At 41.2% G+C, this 25,155-nt stretch overlaps 1 protein-coding gene across 1 annotated transcript in view; it reads right to left on the bottom strand.

The window, feature by feature from the left end:
- LOC129078504 (histone-arginine methyltransferase CARM1-like) overlaps positions 1–25,155 on the bottom strand; it is a 153,624-nt gene that overhangs the window by 65,866 nt on the left and 62,603 nt on the right. Inside the window, exon 5 of the mRNA XM_054583311.1 lies at positions 23,813–23,923. Coding sequence (XP_054439286.1) covers positions 23,813–23,923 — 111 coding nt within the window. The remainder of the gene's footprint in view (positions 1–23,812; positions 23,924–25,155) is intronic.

Here is a 25,155-nt window from a genome sequence, read left to right on the forward strand (position 1 = left end):
GGCACTTGCACATTGTTTTCTTGTTCTGGCTTCATGCAGAACAATTGATCCACCTTTTCCATCAGTAGGTGCCATTCAGACCAGCTGAGAAATCCTCATGCTGATTTATTAGTCTCCACTGGGCTGTGTTCCACACAATTTTCAAGCAAAGGAGAAAAAAGATTTCCACCAGCTAAGAAGTGGTGTGAAGCACAGAGGTTAAAACAACATCTCCCCTGAATAATACATTTATAAAGTCACCCAAAGCATGTTATTCAATCTGGCACCTAGATTTAAAGATTGCCAGATGGCCCACCCAGGACTCTGAGGAAGAAATATCACATTGCTCTTCCCTTCTTTTTCCTGCCTTGCACTGATAATATCACAACTGAGTAGAGAAGCACAGAACTGCAGCATTCAATTATGCCAATAACTAAAGGCGAGACTCTCAGGCTGAACGTGCTCTCTATACCTGGAGATGAGATGGCATTTGTATGTGTAATATCAGATGTTCTAAGCATGTCTAATCTAAGAAAGCAGGACACCTCAGGAAAAGACCAAGAAAGTGGAAGGGTTACTCATCTCTCCCAGGGCAAACCTTTGGGACCAACTATGCGAATAGCATAATGAAGTGTAATCTACCAAACATACTACGGCACAAATCCAGCTAGACTTTCAACTCCAGCCCAGGGCCACCCTGCCTTATGTTTGGTTTAATAAATTCAGTGTGAAGATTCTGTATCAGGTGCAAAGTGCTCTGTTCTATGTTGCACTCTATATGATGTGACACCATTAAAATTATGGCCAAGCAGAGTCCCTACCACCACAGGTTAGTGAAGGAGGCAGACACAAAGTCAGCCAAAACAGAGGCCGGGCTTACATGTGCCATGGACTACATTAAGCACTTTACAAATGTTAATTCATTTAATCACACAACATCCCTATAAGGTTGCCTGTATTTTTATTCTATTTTACCAATATGGAAACTGAAACCAGGTAATTTGCCAAGGGTCACTGTTACAGGTTGAATGTGCCCCTACACACACACACACACACACACACACACACACACACACAATATGGTTGAAGTGCCAATCCCCAGTACGTCAGAATGTGACCTTGTCTGGAAATGGAGTCACTGCAGATGAAATTAGTCAGTCTGAAGTCATATTGCATTATATTGCAATAGGGTGGGACCCTCATCCAGTATCACTGGTCTCCCTGTAAAAAGGGGAAACTGGACACAGATATGTGTGCAGAGAGAACACCAGGTAAAGATGTAGGCTGAGATCAGGGTGATGCAACAGAAGCCAAGGAATGACAAAGATGCCTGCAAACCACCAGAAGCTAGGACCCTTCCGTACAGCCCTCAGAAGAAACGGACCCTGCCAACACCTTGATCTCAGGCTTCTAGCCTCCAGAACTGGGAGACAATACATTTGTTAAGCCACCCAGTTTGCGGTACTGTGCTGCAGTAGCCCTAGCAAACTAATACGGTCACCTAGCCAACAAACTGTGACTTCAAACCCAAGCAACTTGGTGCCAGAGTCTGTATTCTTAACCATTTCACCAACCTGCTTAAACTTCTTAAAGCTCTGAGCATACTGCAGACTTCCCTACGTAGAAGACAGAAGGAGAGACACAGAAAAGATACATGAGCCAAGTGAGTTCAAAGAAAGGATGTGAGCAACCTATTTTCAAAGCATTCATTCTGTAAGCGTTCGCTGAGAACTTTCAGCTGCAGGGGACACAAAAAGTACAAGGTGTGTCACTGTTCTCATGGAATTTAATAATCTAGTTGGATCTCTGAACAGCTAAATTACAATGTACTGAGTTAAGGAGGCTTTTCCTCAGAAGTGACATGTTAGTAAAATCTAGGTGGTCACGCAGGAGCTATCAGGTTAATACTGTGGCAGAAGGAGTATTGAATACAGACAGCAGTGTATATCATGTGAAAGAATTGTGAGTCAAGCAAGGTGAGGAAGAGAAAGCCCAGACTTTAATTCAACTGTGCAAGGCTGGGTTAATGCCCATTCTACCTCAGGTTCTTATGCCACAGCCTTCTTGTAAGCAGCCCTGGGTGAGATCCTGCTAAGTCTGTCGCTGGCCCAGAGGGCCACTTGTCACCATTATGATTTACCATTCCTCATTTGTGCCCTCCCTGGCTGCCTGACTCCTCAGATCTAAACCTCGGCTTCTGCTGACCACCTCGACCCTGCCAGGCTCCTCACCTCCTGCTTCAAAGGCTTCTTGGCTTTGTTTCTCTGGCTTTTGGGAGGAAACCATTTAGTTGTCTTTGGCTCTACCCGTGTGGCAACAAAGGACCTGAGTCAGCCAGGCCTGCCCTGAATTAGGCAGTTAAGAAAGTGGAGTGGCCAGGCCATCAGTCAGGATAAAAGCAGGAGGTGAGTTGCATGCCCCCAAAATTCATATTGGGGTGGCCAAAAAGTCTGTTTTTTTTTCTGTAAAATAAAAGACACATTTTTCATTTTTCACCAATAACTTTACTGATTTGGATATTTTGAGTATTAGCTATCTCCCATGGGGTATAACGTTGACTGTTCTCAATTGCTGTCTTGATTTGATCGCTGTCAACTTCAACTGGTTCACCTGACTATGGAGCATCATCCAGTGAGAAATCTACAGCACAGAACTTTGCAAACCACTTTTGACACATTTGATCAGTCACAGCACCTTCTCCATTCATAGCGCAAAAACTTTTTCATTGTTTCAGATGTGTTTTTACCTTCTTGAAATAATAAAGCATGATATGCTGAAAATATTGCCTATTTTCTTCCATCTTCAGTATTAAAATGGCTATACAAAAATTCACCATTTCTGATTAGTTTTTTTAAATGCACACTTACATGACAGCTGTCACAATGCAATCTAGCAAAACTGTTTCAAATGAACTTAAAGACAACTAAACATTACTAGAGCCATCTTATGGAAAAAAACAAATGAACTTTCTGGCTTACCCAATATATTGGAGTCCTAATCCCTTAGTACCTCAGAATGTGGAGACAGGATCTTTAAAGAGGTAATTAAATTAAGATGAGATCATTAGGCTGGGCCCTAAACCACACACACAGACCTTATTTCTGACACAGACACACACAGAGCAAAGCCCATGTGAAGAGAGAGAAGACAGCCATCTACAAGCCAAGTAGAGAGGCCTCAGAAGAACCCAACCCTACTGGCAACTTGACCTTGGATGGCTAGCCTCCAGAACGTTGAGAAAATAAATTTCTGTTGTTTAAACCAACCAAACTGTGGGGCTTTGCTAAGGCAGCACTAGCAAACCAAGACAAGGATGACAAAGGAAAAAGGACAGACATTGCCAGTAAAGCCTCACCATCTCTGGTGCAGCTCTGGGTCCTGGAATGAAGTCAAGATGAAGAGACGGGGCCTTCTGATACTGGCTCTGGGACAGATTCCCCAGCCACTTCAGGCTTTGGGAAGTGAGAGGCTCATGAAGGCATGAACCCCATATCACTGTCCCTAGTTTTGCTATAAAGACTGAATCAGACTTTCTCCATCAGGACTGGTGGCACAATAAGGTGAATGTGATTCCAGACACCTCACCCTTCCCTACAGGCACTCATTTCCTCAGAAGCTGTCATGTACCACAGAGTTCAAGGCCTAAAATGCAGTGCCTGTTGAGAAGGCAAAATTCATTAACGCAAAAGTAACCCAGCTGATTCAACAAGGGAACGTGACAATTATCTTTCCTGTTTTGACTGGAAAAGCGGGAGGCATTGGGTGCTGGAAGCAGGAATAGGGTTCACAACAGAGATGGATGCAGTGTGTGTGCATGTGTGTGCGCATGCCTGTGCATGCATATGTATAGGTGTTCCAGGAGATGACTACAGGAATGTTGCTTGGAGACACAGCAGTCAGACTGAAAAATCCTGCCTAGTATTGGCTTTATTTACCTTCAACAGGGTTATTTGGAAGTACGTGGCTGCATTCACCCACGCATGCCAATGGGCCTCCAATGATGTATGTATGAAGATTTCTTTTGTGACTTCATTATAAGGGCGCATCCTTCCCAAGAGATGCATTCATCAAGGTGTCACGGCAATGTGCTTCCTGCCTTTGGCCTTGCTGCGAAAGCCCTCTCAAACAAACTGTGCACAGCTGCAACGCAGAGCGTGCTGCCTCGAGCACATGAAGTAAATTAAACATCATTCAGTTCCTCTGAGAAGCAGGCTGTCAAGGCATCAGTAGGAAAAGTGAAAAATTCAGTCAATTTGTTCTGATCCTTTCTTGACATAATCTGCATATTCTGAGCTATTGGGATATGGTTACAGTGAAACACTTCTTTAAGAGAGGGGCTGAGCCTTATTCTTCTAGAATACCCGCTAACATCGAGCCAGGGACACAGTAGCACTCAGAAAATGCATATAGCGGAACTCTTCACATTATCACTCTATACTTGTCCTGCAGGTACAACCTCAATCTGAAGTAACAAGCATCATTTCTAGATTTAATGCAAACGAGTTTTTGTCATTGACTCAATCAATTTGCTGGTAACCTCGTGCCTATTTATTGCAACTTTACTTTCACCTAAGTAAGTGCGTGGAACAATACCGGCCTGCCACCAGCATTAATTTACCCTAGCAAATACTGGGGCTTTTATTCAACTTGAAAGGAATAATAACAGCAATTAGCATATGGACAATGCTTTACAGTTTGCAAAAAGCTTTCACATACTTTATCTTATTTAGAGTGAGGCAGGTATGTGTCGGAGCCCTGGGTTGATTTCACCTGTGCAGGACCTGCTCTTCCTGGGTAATTCTGGAAAGTTCTTACTCCTCTATTCTGATCATGTGGGGCTGCTGGGCGGCTGCCAATTACAGCCACAGACATGGCATGCGATCCAGGTCCAGGCCACCACCGCACTTCCATTCCTCCAGACTAGGAGAAGGTCACTTGTTTTCTCAGTCATCGATGTGAAAGTGCCTGCCAGTGCCTGCCCCCTCCACATGTGGATGGGCTGTCTATAGTAGGGGAATAAATCCAACACAGAGAAAGGTGGGGAGGGGAGGGGTTGGCAAAGAGGTGGGAAGGGAGAGAGGGAAGGAGAGGGAGCGGGAGTGAGCAAGTACACCCCATTTGAATCACTAGTTGCTCCTCTTGGTGACCTGGTTACGTGAGCCAATAAATTCTCTTTTCTCTTAAGCCAATGTGAGTTATTTACTGTGATTTGGAACCAAAAGCCTGACCAATAAATTTTACAAAATTGGACTGATTTTTGAAGTTGAAGAAACCCATCTGTTTTGCTATTGCCCATCCATATTCTCTTCCTTTCTCCTGTTTCATTCATATCAGGCTCAGTCATGTGACTTGCTCTAGTGAATACAATAAGCCATAGCCATGGACATGGACATGCATGTGAGCAAAAGGATTGCCCCTTGTATAGTTGTTAGGCCTGAGAAGTTGGCATCTTTTTTACTGCAGCCTTGCTGAAAACCTTGCCAATCTTGACAGACACACCTACACAAGTGCTACAGCCCAAATATCAATCTAGCTGTGTGATTCCAAATTCTGCAGTTCTTATTTACACTATGCCAGGCTGCTTCTAGTAAACCTAAACTTCCCAAGTTTTCTAGAGCATCTCTGAAAAATAAAAACCATATCATTAAAAACCAAAGCAAACAAGAAACTGCGGTCTCCCAGCAAGTGCTCTATAGTGCCAGGATGACGGGTAATAAACAATGACAATCGTCCTGGCTGGTGTGGCTCAGTTGGTTGGAACATTGGCACATAAACCCAAAGTTTGTGGGTTCGAGCCTAGGTTGCAAGTTTGGTCCCCTGATGGGGTATGCTCAGGAGGCAAATGATCAATGTTTCTCTTGCATCAATGTTTTCCCCTCCCTCCCTCCCTCCTTCCCTCCCTCTCTCTCCCCCTTCCTCTAAAAAAAAATACTAAATTAAAAAATAAACAACTACAATAATAATAACAAGAACAGCTAACATTAATGTCCACATAAAGTCACCTTAAAGAGAGCAGGGCCCTACAATGCCTTGCTCCTTGTTACATTGCTCACTGTTACATCAGTGTCTGGCAAACTGTAAAGCTTAATAGATATCTGTTCAGTGTTAAAGGAAACGGTTCCTGTTTGCAGACCTACGCTAAATGCTTTACCACACTCTTATTTGTATTTATCTACTCAACATACATGGATTATGCACATCCTATGTGCCAGGCTGGTTGTAAAAACTGGGGACCATGGGACAATAGACCAGGTTCCTGTGCTCATGCCACTTATAGTCTACAGAAGGGTTTCTTACCTCAGAAACACATATTGACATTTTGGGCCAGATAATTTTTTGTTGTGGCTGGGTCTCTCCTGGGCATTTTAGGCACTTAGCAGCATTTCTGACCTCTACCCCTTACCACCAGTGTGATAATCACAAATGTCTCCACGCATTGCCAGATGTCCCCTTGGAGGTAAAATCACCCCAGATTGAGGAACCACTGGACTAGTGGTAGAAGATAGGCAAGCAGGTTATGGACCTGAAATATGTTAAGCATAAAACTGCCATTAGCGAACATAAAGCAGGGTCAGATTATAAAAAATGACCCAAAGGGAGGTACAACTTAAGACTGAGTGGCCAGGGAAGACCTCTGTTCTAAGGTAATGTTGAAGAGAACCTAAAAGAGTGAGTGCCAGCCCCACGGCCACCTGGGAACAGTTAGAACAAAGATCACGAGGCACAAGTGCGCCTGCTGTGTTGGAAAAAAGGGACAAGGCCAGAGAGGCTTAAGCAGAGTGAGGGAGAAGCGTGGTGGGAAGTGTGGTCACAGAGGGAGCAGGAGGCCAGTGCGAATGGTCTTGCAGGCCATGTCACGGACTCTGGACTTAATTCAGAGTGGAGTGGGAAGCTACTGGGAAGTTTCAGCCAACAAGTGCCAGGTTCCGGCTTATACTTTAAAAGAATCCCTCTGGTTGCTAAGTGGAAATCAGAATGGGAGGGACAAAGGTAGAAGCATGAAGACGAGTTCGGAGGCTACTCTGCTACCCTAGGGCAAAGGCAGCTTTGCCTGGAGGGTGGATGGATTGTAGATTTTGAAGGCAGATGTGTTATATTGGATTGGCCAAAACGTTCATGTGGTTTTTTTCCCGTAAAAGGCACATGCTTTTCATTTTCACCAATAACTTCATTGATTTGGATATTTTGAGTATGTTGCTAACTCCCTCATGGTATTACATTGATTGTTCTCCATTAACATTTCAATTTGATCACTATCAACTTCTACCAGTTTAACCGACCATGGAGCATTACCCAGCAAGAAATCTCCAGCACGAAACGTCGCAAACCATTTTGACATGTTCAATCAGTCACAGCACCTTCTCCATACAGTGCACAAATCTTTTTTGTGTGTTTCAGTTCAGTTGCATTTTTACCTTTCTTGAAATAATAAAGCATGATATGCCAAAAGTGTTGTGTATTTTCTTCCATCTTCAATATTAAAACAGCCATACAAAAATACACCAACTTTAATATGGTTTTTTTAATGCACACGGATATGACAGTTGTCACAATACAATCTAACAAAATTGTTTCAAATGAAGTTAAAGACATCTAAGCGCTGTCAGAGCCATCTTAAGGAATAAAAACCAAATGAACTTTTTGACCAACCCAACATATGGACAAAGAGGGAAATGAGACAATAATTGGATGTACTATTAATATCCCCATTTTATAGATGGGGAAACCAAAGTGCAGAAAGTACAAGTAGCTTGTGCAAGACCATACAGCTTGTAAAAGGGACCACCAGGCTTTCACCCAGCCACCAATTTCAGAGCCTACACTCTTAGCATCCACATTCTACGGTCAATCACGTGCCTGGCAGCAAAGGTGTGTGTGGGGGGAGCAAACTGAGGAGCTCCAGCCACCCATTTTCTTCTTATTTAGCATCCTATCCCCCTCTTCCAGGTTCCAAGACATCCGAGAGATGTCCATATAGCTCTAACACAAAAACACAAGCGAACAGGAAAATGGCAGACCTGACCCTCTGGTTAGTAGCTCTTTTCCGATTCATTTTGATACAAAAAGCACAGGTATTTAATTCTCACAAGACAGCTTTCAAAATTCAAAATTACCAAGAAAACTTGTTGAAATATATATTTACACCACATATGATTAACAACAAAGCTCAGCTCAAGGTTATATATAGTGCTAATAAAAAGTATCCAGACTGGTTACACATTTAAACAGATTATCATCTGAGATAGGAAGCCAAACTTTAAAAAAAAAAATTTTGAGCACTGTTTAAAGGTATGCATTACTCAACCTAGTTCTGCATAAAGTTTCCCCAAATTTCTCTCTTTACAAGCCACTTTGGAGGTTCCTTGCATAACAACAAAGGATGAAAGCCACTTGTCAACGAGAAATACTTGTTCTTCCTGCTGTGGTAAAAATGACTGAAATAGTACATGGAAATAATATAGCAAAACAGTAATATGCATGCATCTACTAGCAAATATTTTTGATAATGCAGAGAAAACATTACTGATGATTTTGAAAAATTAGGAGAAAAACAACATGCTAGGTAGAAGGTTTGCTGCATCCATTTTGTATTACATGCAAATGTTCCTAGTATGAGATGTTATATTCTAGACTCTGTTTGAATAATAGATTCCAAAACAACTGCTTTTCTCAGGGCTGGCTGAACCTGGAGCAAGATATTGGAGATTTGTGCTCTTTAACAATACCAGTGTTTCATGGGAAACTGTGTACCACCATCGGAAGCTACTTTGGTGGGGATTTCTAACATGTACATACAGAGAACGTTTCAGAGACAGCCACGCATGGGAAATTCAGTCACAGCATCACATGTCAGCAAGGTATTGGAGACAAGGAGCTGACCTTAGAGTGGTGCTATGGGATGTGATCAATGTGGATAATTTTATATGTTTTAAAAAGGCCTCTAAGAGATAGTGGGCTGTTTACAACTTTGTAATAACATGGGAATGCCCTTGAAAACCTTGACAGCAATGAACTTTCACAGGCTATTTCATAGCAAAGTATTTGAAAGAGCTGCCTCACAGATGAATCATGAAATTTTTTTGTTAAAGAGTTGTAATTTTATAAAATTTTCTGTGATGACAAGTAGTTGTCAGAATTACGCTACATAGCAGGCACTTTGAAAAAATTAAACTTAATTTGCCCTTCTAAGGAAGATGACTTTTAATAATGAGTGAGAGACACACTATTTTTCAAAAAAATAAAAATTCATGCTATGGAAAGAACATTGTGAAATGGTTGTTTGGGATATTTCATTGATACATCATTTTATTTCTTAAAATGACATAAATTACATCTGCAAAATTTTAAAAACTTGGAAATATAATTTTCTATTTCTTTCCATTTAAAACCCATTCTTAAAATTGTAAAAATGCAACACCTTCTAATTAGTTCATAAGACCTTCTGACTGATATCAGAATAAAAAGAACTGTATTAACTGAATTTCACAGATTGGTTAAAAAATGAGTATTGTGATTTAGTTCAACCCATTTTGCCTCTCTTCCATTTGATTTTACATATTTTTTAATGTTTTCATTCCAACAGCAACAGCCCTCATAACGAAGTATTAGAATAAATTTAACATAGAACCAGGCCCTTAATTCACATCTTGTCCAAATACTAAATATTTTAAGTCACATAATTCTATAAGTTTTTGTGTGCCATTAGTGAAATATGTATATTTTAAAAATATTGATTTTCATACTTATCCTTCCTCCCTTTTCCATAATTTTACTTCTACTTCCTATATGAGGGGGAACGAAAAAAAACTGGAAATGATTTATTAAAAAATGTGTATTTCTTCTTACATGTTTAAACTTCAGTCACCTTCAAAGTGTTCTCTATTTGATGCAAAGCACTTATCAAGACTTTTTCCCCACTGCTCAAAACCATTTTGAACTTGACAATTTTGGTGCCTTTTAGGACTTCTGTCTTTTTTTTGTTTCACCCCTTCCACACTGGAAAAGCATTTTTCCTTTGAGGGCTTTTCTCATCCAGGGAAACAAAAACAAGTCACTTGGAGTGAAATCAGGTGAATAGGGAGGGTGGGGCACGGGGGCCATGCTGTTCTGGGTCAAAAACTGCTGAACACTCAGCGCAGTGTGGTCAGGTGCGCTCCTAGATCACCCGTCATGAAATGGACAAACAAGCTGAAAGAATCTCGCCCAAAAATTCACTGAAGCCAAACACAGCCTCTCACAGCGCCAGCTGTTGCACTGATACAGAAGGGCTCCGAGAACTCTCACCCAGCGGGGGGAAGCCTACACTACAAGGGGCCCGCCCTCCAGAAGATAATTTCAGTTTTTTCTGAGTCTCCCCTCTTGCACAGACTAAGACTACAAAAGTGAATAGAAGTTTACTTTTGTTTTAATAAACATGTTTATCCTTGGTTAGTGTGGCTCAGTTGGCTGGACGGCCATTCTATAAACCAAAAGGTTGGGGGTTCGATTCCCAGTCAGGACACTTGCCTACGTTGCAGCTTTGACCCCTGGTCATTGCGCCAACGTAAGGCAACTGATCAATGTTTCTGGCATTGATGTTTATCTCCCTCCTTCTCTCCCTCGCTTCCTCTTTAAAATCAATAAGCATCTCCTTGGGTGAGGATTAAAAAATAAAGAAATAAAAAGCATGCTTACTGAATGTTTGTTGAATAATTTACACATAATACACTCATTTTACATGTATGTTTAATGTAGTTTAATAAATATATATATATACCCATGTAACCACCACCACAATCAAGCGAGAGGAAATATTACCCCCAAATTTCCTTCATGCCTCTTCACAGTCAGTCCCGACCCCCTTGTACTCCACTTACCACCACCCAGCCTCAGACAACCGCTGATCTGTTTTCTGTCACTATGGATTACTTTTACCTGTTCTATAATTTCATGTAAATAAATTTATTCGTTCTTTTGTATCTGGCTTTTTACTTAATGTCTTTGCTATTCATCCACAGTTATATGTGTAAGTAGTTTATTCATTTTTATTGCTTAATAGTATTCTATTGTTTGGATATATAATTGGTTTGTCCTTTCATCTGTTGATGGGCATTTGGGTTGCTTCCAGATTTGCATGTAGAAATCATTGTGCAAACAGATATTTTCCTTTATTTTAGGTAAATGCCAAGGAGTGGGATTGTTGGGTCATAGGGCCAGTGCATGTTTAATATAGTGAGAAACCGTCGAACTATTTTCAAAAGTCCTTGTGCCGTTTTTTATTCCCACCAACAATGTATGAGGCTTGTCAGCCTTTTAAGTTTTAGCTATTGGTGGGTGCACGAGGTCTGTCCATAAACTATCCATATGAATATGGAAAAGAGACATTCATTGAAGTAGATACATAATACAAGAACATTGTACAAAGGACAATGGTGCCTCAGTCCCCTTCAAAGTAGGCACCTTGAGATCTCACACAGTTCTCCCAATTGCCATCAGCTGCCCCATCATATTTTCCTGAATCTCATTGATGGTCTGAAATCTCTTTCCTTTCAAAGGTGATTTTAGTTTTGGGAAAAGTCAGAAGTTGCAGGGTGCCAAATCTGGACTGTAGGGGGACTGAGCCAGCTGGGAGATTTAATGTTTCACAAAAAAGCTCTGCATGAGACATGATACATGAGTGAGCATATTGTTGTGATGAAGCTGCCAATCACCAGTTGCCCATACTGTGACTGTTCTTATTGGAATTGCATCTCTCAGTTGATGGAAAACATTGAGGTAATACACCTTATTAATTGTTTGGCCTGGAGGGGCATACTTATGACGGACAACACCTTCTCAATCAATAAACACAGTTAACACCGTCTTGATCTTGCTGTGACCTTGCCCCGTCTTCTTCAGGCGAGGAGAACCAGGCAGCTTCCATTGGGATGACTGAGCCTTCAGTTTGAATCAAATCATTAGCAACTGCAACACAATGTTCCCTCCTGTTCTGGTAGCAGAAGCTGCAAAACAAACTTTGCCATGACATGTTTTATGCCAAGATCCTGGGTCAAAGTCTCAGAAACAGTAGTTTTTGGAATCCCCAGACCAGTGTATAGTTCTCGCACCATCAGTCACTGATCTTTTTGGTTGCAGCCCATACATGTTCAACACTCTCAGGTGTTCTGCTTGCTGCAGGCCTTCCAGAACCTGGATCACTTTCAACAGATTCTTGACCATCTTTGAAGTATGTGTGCCACACTGCTATTTGTGCTGTTCTCATTGCATTGTCCCCAAAAGCCTTCTGCATCATTCAAATAATTCCCGCAGAGATATGTTCAAGCTTAACACAAATCTGATGCAGATTCGTGTTCTACTTGATTGGTCATTTTGAATGCGATGGCCACATACTATATATATATACATGCTTACTCACTGTGTCTGCCGTCCCCACTGACTAGTACTGTGAAGTTGTCACTGTTCACACATGTGTATTCCAGTCCATTTTCTCCCTGGCTGTCAGGCTACATTGATGTGGCACAAACAATTCTCATTATATTAACAATGGGTGGGCTTTTTCTGGACAGACCTCATATAGTAGTATTTCATCATTTTCACTTTGGAATATGTGTATAACATACATAACGTCTGAATACAGTAGTACATACAATCATTTTCCAAATAAACCCATATGTGTATGCTGATAGGATTGCTAAAAATGTTCACTAATCATGATATACAACCAGATCCTCACAGATAACTATACTCGGTAATGACCTAGTCCCTGCCTTACGTGCTGACCACTCCAAAGCACTAGGAAGTTGCTTTCTTAGATGCAACATTATGGAGGTTTTGAGGTTTAAAATGTTCTGTTTTTAATAAGAATTAAGAAAGGAAAGAGGACCATTTCCTGCTTTCACCTCTAAGTTTGGTACCTGTTAGCAGAGCTGCCTGTCCACTGGGGCGGAGGGGAGGCTGTGCAGCCTGTTTTCACTCCAGCGCTAGATCACCCACAGCGCGAGCTTTGGTTTCACCTGTGATTGAAGTTCATTTGCACAGAGGGTGACCCCAAAGAAAAACATGCTTCCCCTTCCAGCATTGCCCCAGGAGATGGCTGGGCCCCAGCAGTTTCTTGGGCACTTTTCTTGCCATTCACTCTAAAGTGTGGGATACTCATCTGTCATTTCACGGTGTGTTGGCAGAAAAGCAGCAGTGCAGATACTGAGGAACCTCAGCAGTAAGTCCATTTCAAGCAGGTCAGATGCCCAGTAATATGCACAGTGTGAGAGTTTAGTCAGAGAATCATGCAGGATTACTGCTTCTGCCTGAGAGGAGCAAACTTTCTTTGCTTTTCAAGAAAGCTCTTTTCAGACAGCTATTAGGTTGTTGAATGAGGAACTGCACAAAAGAAATGACGGCTCCTTGTGGTCTTTCAGATCATTAAAAAGTAACCCAGGTGGCAGAACCCGTTATCATTTCCTCAGCGACAGTAGATGAAAAGAGCAAGATTGGACACCAATCTGAGGCTACATGACAGCTGTATCGTCTGCCCAGAGCGAAAGTGGATTCATCAGTTGCATGGAAAATAAGGAGTCAAAGTGATTACTAAGCATTGTGCGTGTAAGCCAACCTGTTGATTTCAGTGAATTTTTTGCTCATCAGACATTGGTCTGGTTTTGAAGAATCTCACACAGACAAACACTGATCTTATTTCTTTTCCCTCTCGTGGGGCTCCTTACAGGGCCAAACTCCTGAGCTACCTGCAACTGGCGGGCAAAAGTAAAGTAGGGCTGTGGGGGTGTGACTGTGAAGCAAATTTACTGAGTTCTAAGACATCAAGACACTGTTAGCAATGATTAGTAATCAGCCATCTGAATGCTTTTCTGTTTCGTTCCCTGGGAGAGTTCACACGACGGCTTTCTTATTTAGGCGAATTTAAATTACAGTCTGTGTCAACTTCCCTGCTCTGCTTGCCAAGAAAATGTGTGGCCTAATCACAATTCCCCTAAAATGTGTAGCTGCCAGGGCAGAAAAATGCTTTAGGTCAATAAGCACTTTCTGCAAACATGCTGCTTATATCTTCTAATGCCCAGGATCAAATTGGCCCTTAAGTAGGGGCCAAAAACTGCTATGCACAATGGGGGCTGCCTGGGTAGAGAGAGGAACAGGAAGGTGAGTGGCTGTGAATAAAGGCTTTCACTTAAGGACAGCAGATTTTGGAAGCTGCAAAGTGAGCTAAGGAGTTGCTTGAATTATGATGTAAATATCGAGATGACAAACATATCAATGTTGGAAATGAGGACAGTGGTCCACAGATGAAAGAACTCCTCTAAGGCCCCTCTGTAAACTGAAGAAATTGGACATCAAAAGGGATTTTGTTTTGGCTTCCAGATCCTTCTTCAAATAAGAGTTGATTGAGAAGCCCAATAAATAAAACAGATAAAAAATGGTGTTGCTCTCCCAACTATCAGGAAAACATTACAGATCAAAGCAACAATAAGATACCACCTCACACTTGTTAGGATGGCTATTTCCAAAAAATAGCAAAAAAGATAAGTGTTGGTGAGGATTTGGAGTAACTGGAGCCCTTATACACTGGTAGGAAAACAGAATGGTGCATCCACTATGGAAAACAGTGCAAATTTCCCACAAAAAATTAAAAATAGAACTACCATAGGATCCAGCAATTCCACTTCTGAGTATATATCCAAAAAAAGTGAAATCAGGATTTTGAAGAGATACCTGCACCCTTACGTTCACTGCAGCATTATTCACAACAGACAAGATACTGATAAAATATGGTATATACATAAAAGAGAATATTATTCAGCCTTCATGACACAAATGTAGAGGACAATGCTAAATGCAATCAGCCAATCACAGAAGGATAAATATTGCATGATTCCACTTCCATGAAGTATCTAAAATAGTCAAATGCATGAGACAGAGAATAGGATGTTGGTTGACAGAAGTCAGGGGAGTGGGAAACAGAATTGTTTTTTAATGGGCTTAACATTTTTGTTATGCAAGACGAATGAGTTCTAGAGGCCATCTGTACAACATAGCATCTATAATAAATGATGTGGCATTTTATACTTTAAAATATGTAAGAGTGTAGATTTCATCCAGTGTGTTCTTATTAAAAAAACATACAAACAAAAAGCATAAAAACACAAGGAAGTTTTGGGAGGTGATAGATATGTTTAGTGCCTTCATTGTAATGATGGATTCATGGGTGTATTTATATGTCCAAATTCTTCAATATATATACATGAACTGTTCACAGTTTTTAAATATAAATTATGCCTCAATAAAGTTTTAAAAAGGTGACATTGCTTTCACTTTAGGGGGTTTGGGGAAGGTAGGCTCAATGCTACTGTTCAAACTTCTTTCTCTCTTTCAGTCCCTGAAAGGTTTCTTTGGTGCATCCTCCAAAAACATTATGGATTCTTCCTTTTAGGGGCTGTTTCATTTCTTATGTTATATATTTCCAGTGGTTGTCAAAGTGTGGTCCCCTAATCAAAAGCATCAGCTTCACCCAAACTTATTAGAAATGCAAATTTTCAGTCCCTATCCCATAACTACTGAATCAGAAACTCTGCATTACAAAAGCCCACCCAGCAAGGGATCCTGATGCCTCCTTGTTTAAGGGCAGCTGTGTTATTCTCTGATGCTGAAGAAGCTATGTTCCCCCAGAACAGTCACCAGTACTGAGTCCATCTGAGAACTCAGTAGATTTAGGTCAGCAAGAGCAGAACCTACTAGGGAAAGGACTTAAGAATAGTTATGGGTTTCTTCTGCAAATTGAGTATCAGAGACTGCTCAACACACTGCCTTGCTCAGTCTGCAGGACCCTTGAGAAGAGTTGAGAACTGTGCAGAACCTCTGCATCTTGTAATGTTTTGCTTTATTTTTTAAAAAGTAATAAAGAAAATTTAAATGCAATTTAAACAACATGCTCAAAATGCTCTCAGAACATTTTTCAATGTTCTGGCCTGGCCCCATATTTCCATTGTTGACTGATGACCTCCACTTCCATAATATCTGTTCAGTTGACTCATACAGAGATAAAATGAGGCCCCTGAATTATATTGATGATAACCATAGTGACAATAATAACACTAACTAGAGAATGTCCGACACTCTGCCATTTTTAAATGGATTTTCTTATTTAATCCCCAGACAATCTTCATGAGGGACTATTGTAATCTACAATGTAGACAGAGTGATGAACCCCCAAAGATCTCCACATCCTAATCCCTGGAAACTGTAAATATGTTACCTTACACAGCAAAAGGATTTTGCAGATGTGGTTAACTTAAGGGTGCTGTGATGGGCAGATTTTCCTGGTGAGCCCAATACAATCGCAAGGATCTCTATAAGGGGGAGGCAGATGGGTAAGAGTAAGAGAAAACACAATGATGGAAACAGAAGTCAGAGTGATGCAGCCAGTAGCCAAGAAATTTGGGCCTCCCCTAAAGACGAAAAAAGGTATGGAACAACTTCTCCCCTAGAGCCTCCAGAAAGGACATAGTTTTGTGACACCTTGATTTTTAATTCCATTACACCAATTTCAGATTTCTTACCTCCCTACTGTAAGGTAACAAATTTGTATTATGCCACCAAGTTTGTGTTATTTTGTTACAGCAGCAGTAGGAATATACTTGTCAAGGCCATTACACTGTGAATCAATACAACCGTACAATGTCTGAACTTGCATCCTCAGTCCTAATCCTGGCAAAGGCATTTAGGACCTACCCTCCAGGCAGAGAGTGTTGAGTGAGAAGAAGAGGCTTGGATAGTCTCTTCTGAGTTGTCTCCTAGCCTTGTCAATCACCAATCCAGCTATAAAAAGGGTTCTTATTACTTGGGTGGGGTTTTAAGGTATTTCACATGGACTATTTTAAACTGCTTCTCTGTTGTGTGTGTTGCTAGCTGATTTTTCCAACGAAGGAGGAGGATTTCCTTCTTATATGGCAACTCTGCCTGCCTGTTAACATGTTTCACAGCAGGTTTCTTGAGAAGAGTAAGTTAGCTTTTCTCCTGGATACTGGGCAGACTAGCTACAGGCATAGGTGCTCCAGCTTAGTCAAACACACTCCCATCCTCGCCTCCAAAGGAATCACCAGTCCCCACTCATCTGCATGTTCCAGAGGAGGTGTCCCCTCTTCATGATCTAACTTCTCCAAAGCTCCTCCTCATCTGTGATACAGGAATGATATGATCTGCTCCAAGCACTTCACAGATGCTTCCTTAAGATCTATGTGTTTACAGATGTGGAAATGCATCCTACACTGTAAAACTTCAGTTATGAAAAATACATATTATTGTTTCCTTAACAGAGACCTTATTGCCACCTTGGAACTTCATTGTCAGTGTAAAGATAAAAGGTACTGATGAGCTGAATGGGCTTTTCTGACTTGGGCATTTGGCGTCTATGGTAGAGGGAGAAGGAAGTAGAAGTTAGCTACTGGACACACCAAAGAAACTGGAGAAAAGCCCCAGCTCAAAGAGTTGAAATCAGAATACACTCATGTTAGAAAACTTCAAAGGTTATGCTCTCTCTAGTGTTCAAGATTAAAAATTAGAAGTACCTTTCCAAAATTTGGCCTTCAAAGTATTTGTGCAGAGATTATCAACACATTTGAGGTGAGGAACCCCATGAGGACCTAAGGATTTTCAAAAATCTCATTGTTGGCAGTAAGAGGGGAAAAATGAAAAGAGCATTTCACTTCTTCTCATTCTTCAGCATTCAAGTCAAGTTGCACCCCTTCTCTGAAGGCGTCCCAAACCCGCCCAGTCAGCGGTAACTGTTCCTTAGGCGGCACTTCTCATCTCTGCCCTTCATATGCACTTGGCATTCACTGTTTTATATCAAGAATTTCACTTGTTTGAAACCCAGCTGGGTTGTAAACTACTTGAGGGAAGAGATGTCTTCTATGTGCCCTGTGTCCTCGCAGGGCTTAGAATTGTACAGAGAACACTGATGTACTCAGTCTCTAGGAAGTTTTTGCACATACCGAAAGCACACATAACAAATCATCCTATGGCCTTGCCTCGGCGTTAGTATCATCCCATGTGTTCCATCACTTCAATACTCTCCCTTGATTTACTGTTATTATCTCTACCTTTATTCTCCATCAGCTTCCTGTCAGCAGCCCCAGGTTAGGATCCTAAATCTTGAGCTTGCAGTACTTGCTGGGGCATACCATACCAAATCTGCCTTCACTGGAAAAGTCAGCTAGTAACACACATCCCTCAGGACCAAGGCACCTGTTCTTCCAGTTGCTGGGAATGTTGGCAGGTGATGGCTTTCAGAAACTGGTTCTAGAAACTTCCCTCAGCCCAAGAGCGCCACCTTACCAAAGTCCCATCCCTTCCTGAGGGAGCATGCATTAAAAAATGTAAAATATATAGACACTTGCCTTAAGGTGGCTCAACTCAGAAGGATTCTCCCAGCTCAAGAACTCCCCATGGGATGGGCTGAGCCCTTGATTACAACTCTCTTGTGGCTCAGCTCCTCCTCTGCCCAGTCCTATCTTGCTCCTTCACTTCCCCTCAGGTCAGGCTCCTGAGAGTCCTCTGCATTAAACTTCTTGCATGTAAATCTCTGTATTAGAGTCCGTTTCCTGGGGAACCTACTCTATGACAGATCTTACACACCGATAAGGAAAGGATAAACAATGCCCACAGCAGGAGGTGCTGGGAGTTCGGCCTCACCTAACATCAAGCCAGACCGATCTGGCCATTGCTGCCAGCACCTGGCCGTAAACACAGCCATCAGTCTGGACACTGTATGGCAGCAAAGTGAAGTTTGGCCATCTGTGTTCTCTCCATCAGTGCTGCCCACAAGAACGTTCTGCAGTGATGGACATGTTCCATACCTACACTGTCCAGGCCAGTGGCCATTAACTGTTTGTGGATACCGAGAACTTGACATAAAGCTAGTATGACTAAAGCATTGATTGCTTTTAAAAATTAATTTTTATATATAATAGCCACCTGTGTCTAGTGGCTATGACATTGGGCAGCTACCCCAAGATTATGAACCTAGTGGGTCTAAAAAGGCAGGTCACATTAGAACCGATTCTATTTGCCTTTACTTCTACCATGACACAGAGGTACTTGGTCTGACTCCTCAAAGATCATCCTAATGAGGCATATATAGGAGCTGTATATGAGTGCTGCCTAATTAGCCCCAGAATGATTATGAACATTGTTAAATCTAAGTGCCAGAAAGATTATCTGTGAGTTTAAATTGATTACAACAAATAGATCCACTCATGAATGCTTACCCTCCTAATCTTTCATTTTCCTGGCCTTCCAAGGAGTTCATCACCTAGATGGAGAGACACAGCATGCATTTGGGTACAGTTTTAAATTGAGGAGTCTTCCCTCCATGACTGTATATGTATATAAGTTAAATCAATGCCTTTTTTCCCCTATTTGGTCTGTATGCTCTGGGGGTTTTAGCTTCGTGCTTCACATACAGGGGGGGAAAAAAGAGCAAGAGATGGCTGCCACTTTGACATGGGCAGGCTCACAGCTTGGGGCCCATGGAAGACCTTTGGTTCTGCCCTGTTCCTTGGACAAGGATGATCTCTTATTACTGACTCAGAAATGTCAGATGGGGCTGAGGGTGAGAGCACTTGGCTGTAGCTGGGCAAGTTCATGACCATTTTGCAAAAAAAAAAAAAAGAAGAAGAAAAGAAAAGAAAAATGACTGAACGTGCACGCCCTCCAGACAAAGAGTCATTCACATCATCTTGTCATCTGAGGGCTGGCCCTTACAAAATCGGGCTGAGCCACTGAATGCAACTGAAATTGAATTCAACACAATTTGAAACTATTCTGTTTACTTAAAGCCCAGAAGCCTCCCGTGAGAAGAATCCAGGGACAGGCAATGGTAGTTAAATTTGTACATTTTTCTTTCTTGTTGCAATTTTATCTTTTCCGAGCAATTTAATGAAGACTCCAGAGGGAAGAATTAAATGTCTGCTGCTTCAATTACCAAATAATGAAAAGGTCGAAAGGAGCACCATGCACTGTATGCCGAGCTGCTATAAAAGCCTATTCTTAGAGTGAATCTCTTTTGTGGGCTGTTCACACTCGCATTTTGCCACCCACAAATTGTGCAGAGGAGTGTCAGTGTGAGAAGCAGAAACCACGAGCTGGGACAGATCGCCCGCACCGGTGTGAAAGGGCCTTAGCCCTCAGGGGGCACCTCATGACGCCCACGGCAGCACTGGGGGCACCGCGAAGGCGCAGTTTTCAACAAGAGGGGCCAGGCTGTCATTAAATTCACACTTTGAGAAGATTGTAATCATCCTTGGTTCTGAATGCATTTTTAACTAGCCTGTCCTTGGGGCTACATCCAGGGAAGGGCTCTTGGGCGAAAGAAACTTGCAAGCAAGAATTCCAAGGACTCCTCTCGGTCCCCACAGCATTTGGAAAGCGACCCCTGCCCCCAACTCACCCCAATCTGTACACAGAAAAGAAAGACACAGCAAAGCAAACATCCTGGACAGAAGCTAAAACCAAAGATAAAATGTCACTGTGGTGCTTTGGAATTCATCAGGATGTCAATTTTTAAAGCTTTAAAAAACCACACCTTTCTGGAAATTGTACACAAGCGGTTAGGTACAGGGTCTCTCACCTCAGCAACTGCAGTGATAGCCTCTCTGCTCATGCTGGGGCCTCCCTAACACATTTTGATTGGTGGGCAAGTCATTGTACAGCTTCTTTTTCACCTTAAAGTAGGTTTTGGTTGGGGTTTTCTTTTGGTTACATAAGAGCATAGCCTCATTCTTAGGACATACACACTGCAATGTTTAAAAATAAAGGGTTATATTGTATATAACTAACTGAGGAAAAAAATGTGTGTGTCTCTATTGCTACTTACGCATATGGAAATATATGTGTGTGTGTGTGTATGTGTGTGTGTGTGTGTGTGTGTGTGGTGATAGAGGAGGCTGAGTAAATGATAAAGCAAATGGGGTAACATGTGCACAACAGGTGTATCTAGGTGAAGAGAATTTGGGTGGCTTTTGAAATATTTTTATTTTTACAACTTATCTATAAGTTTGAAATTATTTCCAAGTTTTCAATAGTTTAATAGTTTAAGAAGTTTTAAATACTTTAAAAAGTTTTAAATGTTATGTTAGTTCCCTTTTCTTCTCAGTGTTGGCTTCTTGCTAGAGGCCTTTATAATTATACAGCGGCCACACTCTGGGTAAAAGTGGCCATGAGCAGAGGGCCGCTCTGCACAGCCCTGGCAACATGTTTGATCGGAATAGGGATGCTCTTGGAGAAACCAATCACACAGACAGCTCTAGCCCGGCTCCCCCCATGTGGTGCCGGTGACTACTGAGAGACTCCCCTGGGGACGGAGACTGGACAATGGCTAGGGAATGCAAGAACATCTCTAACTAGCTTCTTCCTCTCGTCCCTTAAAATACTATGATGAGGAGTATTAGATTTTTTAAAGTTTTAAAAATAAATATCTCATGTGTCTCAAACCACATTTACATGTATGAGAAAACAAGCTATATGAGAAAAAGAAAGTCCCTAAGTCACGCCTCTTTTTTTTGCTGGGGGTCGGGGGGAGGCCAGGAAATGTCAGATATGGGACAACAAGATCAGATTCTTACTAGAACAGAAGCTCATTAAATACAGAATAGACCTTAGTCATACTGTTTCTCCTATATTCTCAACAAACAGAATCATGGGTGCAACAGAATGCAGATATGATTAAATGAATAAACCACACCTCAGACAAAGTTCTGCACTCAACTTGCCATCCTTAAGACTGCATTTTCAGATCTATTAAAATCTTAGGACATTTTTATCTCTGGGGCTCTCTCTATACAAGTTTATATTCTCCTCTCCTCTTTTATTTACATATTCCGTATTTACAGTTTACTAGGACCATAGAGAAAGAAAAGATGAGTTACAAACTGGGAAAGGATATTTTCCACACATAAAACTAAATGGGATTAATATCTAAATACAGAAATCATTCCTAGAAATGAGCTCAAAGTAGAAAAACAGTTCAAAAGAAAAATTGTAAAACATTTGAAGAGGTATTTCCAGGAGAGAAAGGAAAGATGGGCAAAACACTTGGCAAAGATGCTCAGTCATTAGTTAGTGGGAGTACAAATTCAAACCGCCAATATCATGTCATAAATGCAAACTGGCAAAACCCAAAGCCTGACAATATCCAGTGCTAAGAAAGTTGCATAACAATGGCATTCTCATTTACTTCTGGAGGGAGCGAAAACTGGTACAACCACTCTGGAAAACAATTTCACATTATGGAGCAGAAGTGAAGGCATGCCTGCCCTATGATCCCACAATTGTATTGTTGCATATATGCTGAGAAATTCCAGCAAAGAGACAGTGGGGAGTACACGCAAGTGTATTCATAACAATAACACTTCTATAATGGAAGACTTCTAAAGACTGCCAACAGCACAGGGAACTAACAGCTTGTAGCACTTCATATAACATAACGCTATCCCGCATTGAAGATGAATAAAGAATAGCTGTATGCATCAACAAAATGAACCTCAAGAACATAATGTTGCGTTAAAAAAAGCCAAATGCAGAACATATATATTATGATTCCATTTTTGGAAAGTTCATAAGGGTTTGTTTTCAAGGACAGAAACATATGTGATAAAACTACAAGGAACACCAGAAGAATGATAAACAAAAATTCAAAATAGTAGTTACTTCTTTTCAGGACAGAAAGGGGAAATGATCAGGAAAGGACACATGGACCTTTACCAGAAATGTCAATGGCCTGTTTCTTAAGAGAGTCATGGGCACACACTTATTGTATTGTTGTTCTTTACACTGTTCAAATTTAACAAATATTCTTTGTGTGCACTCACTATTTAATAAAAATGACTTTTAAGAATTGTTGAGGAAGCAAATGACCAAAACATATTCATCCAAGACTTGTTGAAAGAAGGAAAAAGAGTTCAATGACATGCCAGCCACAAGGCCCTGGCGGTCTCTCCTTCCAGCATGCTACTGGGCTACTTGACTCAGTCTCTCCCTGCTTCCTTAGCCCAAACCAAACATCGCTCTGAGCCACCAGCGGTCGAGGGTTGGAGGAAAGTTTCGTGAGGTTCACCAGAAGCAGCAGCCCGGCTTTCCTCTCCCTCAGCCGTCTTATCCCTCATTAGAATCCAGGCCTCCTTCACGAGTGAATGACAAGCCCATTACCCTGTTCACCTGAGTACACACACATCCAAACTTGGCAGCTTGATTGGGTTATTATTATATCCAAATGTTACGATAAGCCATTATTACCTGACTCTTGGACTTATTCTCTCTTTGTTCACATTATGTAAAGATAATAGAGCATTATATTTAAAACAAAGCACCTCCCTGTCTTCCAGTTAGAACTTAAAATCTGAAACAGCTCCTAGAAACACAGACAGGTGTCTGTGCTCAACCATGTAGCAAAAGCCCCTTAAACCAAAAGTAAAATTTAAAGTGAGTGGTGCAGCTACTGTCAGTACAGTGCTTAAAGAAAAAATAAACCTGGCTCTAGGGAGGTTTGGCTCCTCACCCTGGTACATCATTAAAGGTAAGAAAACATTCACCTCCCTCCTGCAAGGCCCACCTGCAACCTTGTCAATGGGGAGAAAGTTTTGTTACAGTTTCAATACTGTGAAATTTTTAAAATAATTGTTCTCATATCAATTACTACAATGAAGTTGGACTCTTTCATCAGTAACATCTTAATAGGAAAAAAATCAAACTGGTATAGAAAAAATTCTTCTAAATTACCTACTTGGAAGAGTCCATCACAAAGTCCCTGGAGGCTTACTGAAGGAATAGCTGCTATATGAATGTCACTTACCTCGGCATACTGGGCTACGGAGCTGGCTTCAACTGCATAGACTCTCCTGGCTCCAGCCTGTGCAGCAAAAAACGACAGGATTCCCGATCCACAACCAACATCTAGAACGACCTGGAAGGAAATAAAGATGAATTTCCTCTCTCTCTGTCATGCTATCCCTCATTAAAATCCAGGCCTCCTTCCCATCTGAATGACAAGAAGGAAAGGAGAATGCAAACACAGCGTGAAGACACACACAGGTGCTTGGCCAACCTTGAGCACTGGGATCAGACTTAATGCTAGCTGTGATATTTACAAGTGGTCTTATCTTGGCCAAGTTATGAATCTGTGAGACTCCTTTTTTCTCTTATGTTAAACAGGGTTATTAATATCTACTTCTTAAGGTTTGCTGTAGGGATTAAGTAATATGATTTATGAATCATGCGGCACATAATTGGCGGTTTCCAATCATTGCTATTATTATTACAGTTTTCTTGTAACATGGACTGTTTTTAGGATGGTCAGAGCCAAGAAGAGTGGAGGGACATGAATGAACTTGCTTACCAAATCAGTCTGCATGAACCAGGTGAACACTGTCTCGAATAATTTTTAGAATTACATATATCATTATATATTAAATTGTGTGTGTGTGTATAAAATATAAAATTTTCAGAAATAACTGAAAATGACATCTTTAAAAATTAAAAGTGAGGTTTCTGTTTTTTAGCATGCTCCCTCCACAAAGTTGGGAGGTTTATGTGGAAGGCATCAAGGCAGTGGATAGATGGAATCTACAGAAATTGTTCCTTTATTCTCTGTGTTCAGACCTGGGACTAAAGTCACAAAAACCAAAATTCACTGGCACAAAAGGACCAACACTTAGGCCTACATGCTAACAGGCAAGAGGTGCATAGTATATTCTGCACCCCTCTCCTCAAACACTGCTGAAGCCATAGCCTTGTCCGATCATTGAAATTTCAGGCTATTGTATTTCCGTATTTATCAGTGACTTTTATTCTTAGCATCTTTTACAACTAGCTTTGAGAAAGTCATTTAGTTCAGCTGTAAATCCTTATCATAAACATATGAGTAGATAGCATCATTATGCCCAGTTTATAGACAATGAAACTGAAAATCAGAGACACTGAACAACCAGCCCAAGTTCGCCCAGCAGTAAGTACAGAAGCTACGAGTTGAATCTGTATATTTCTGCCTTCCAAGCTCATGTTCCATAAAACCATATATTGCTTACTTAAATTCATTTTTATAAATATTACATGTTTTTCTTTCCTAGCCTGTTTATTGATTGGCATTTTGCAATGAATGGGAATACTTATGCTAGCATAAAATAATTAGCTTACAAA

This window comes from Pteronotus mesoamericanus, unplaced genomic scaffold (genome assembly GCF_021234165.1).
Source record: "Pteronotus mesoamericanus isolate MK-2021 breed Mesoamerican mustached bat unplaced genomic scaffold, CSHL_Meso_final contig_73, whole genome shotgun sequence".
Taxonomy (NCBI): Eukaryota; Metazoa; Chordata; class Mammalia; order Chiroptera; family Mormoopidae; genus Pteronotus; species Pteronotus mesoamericanus.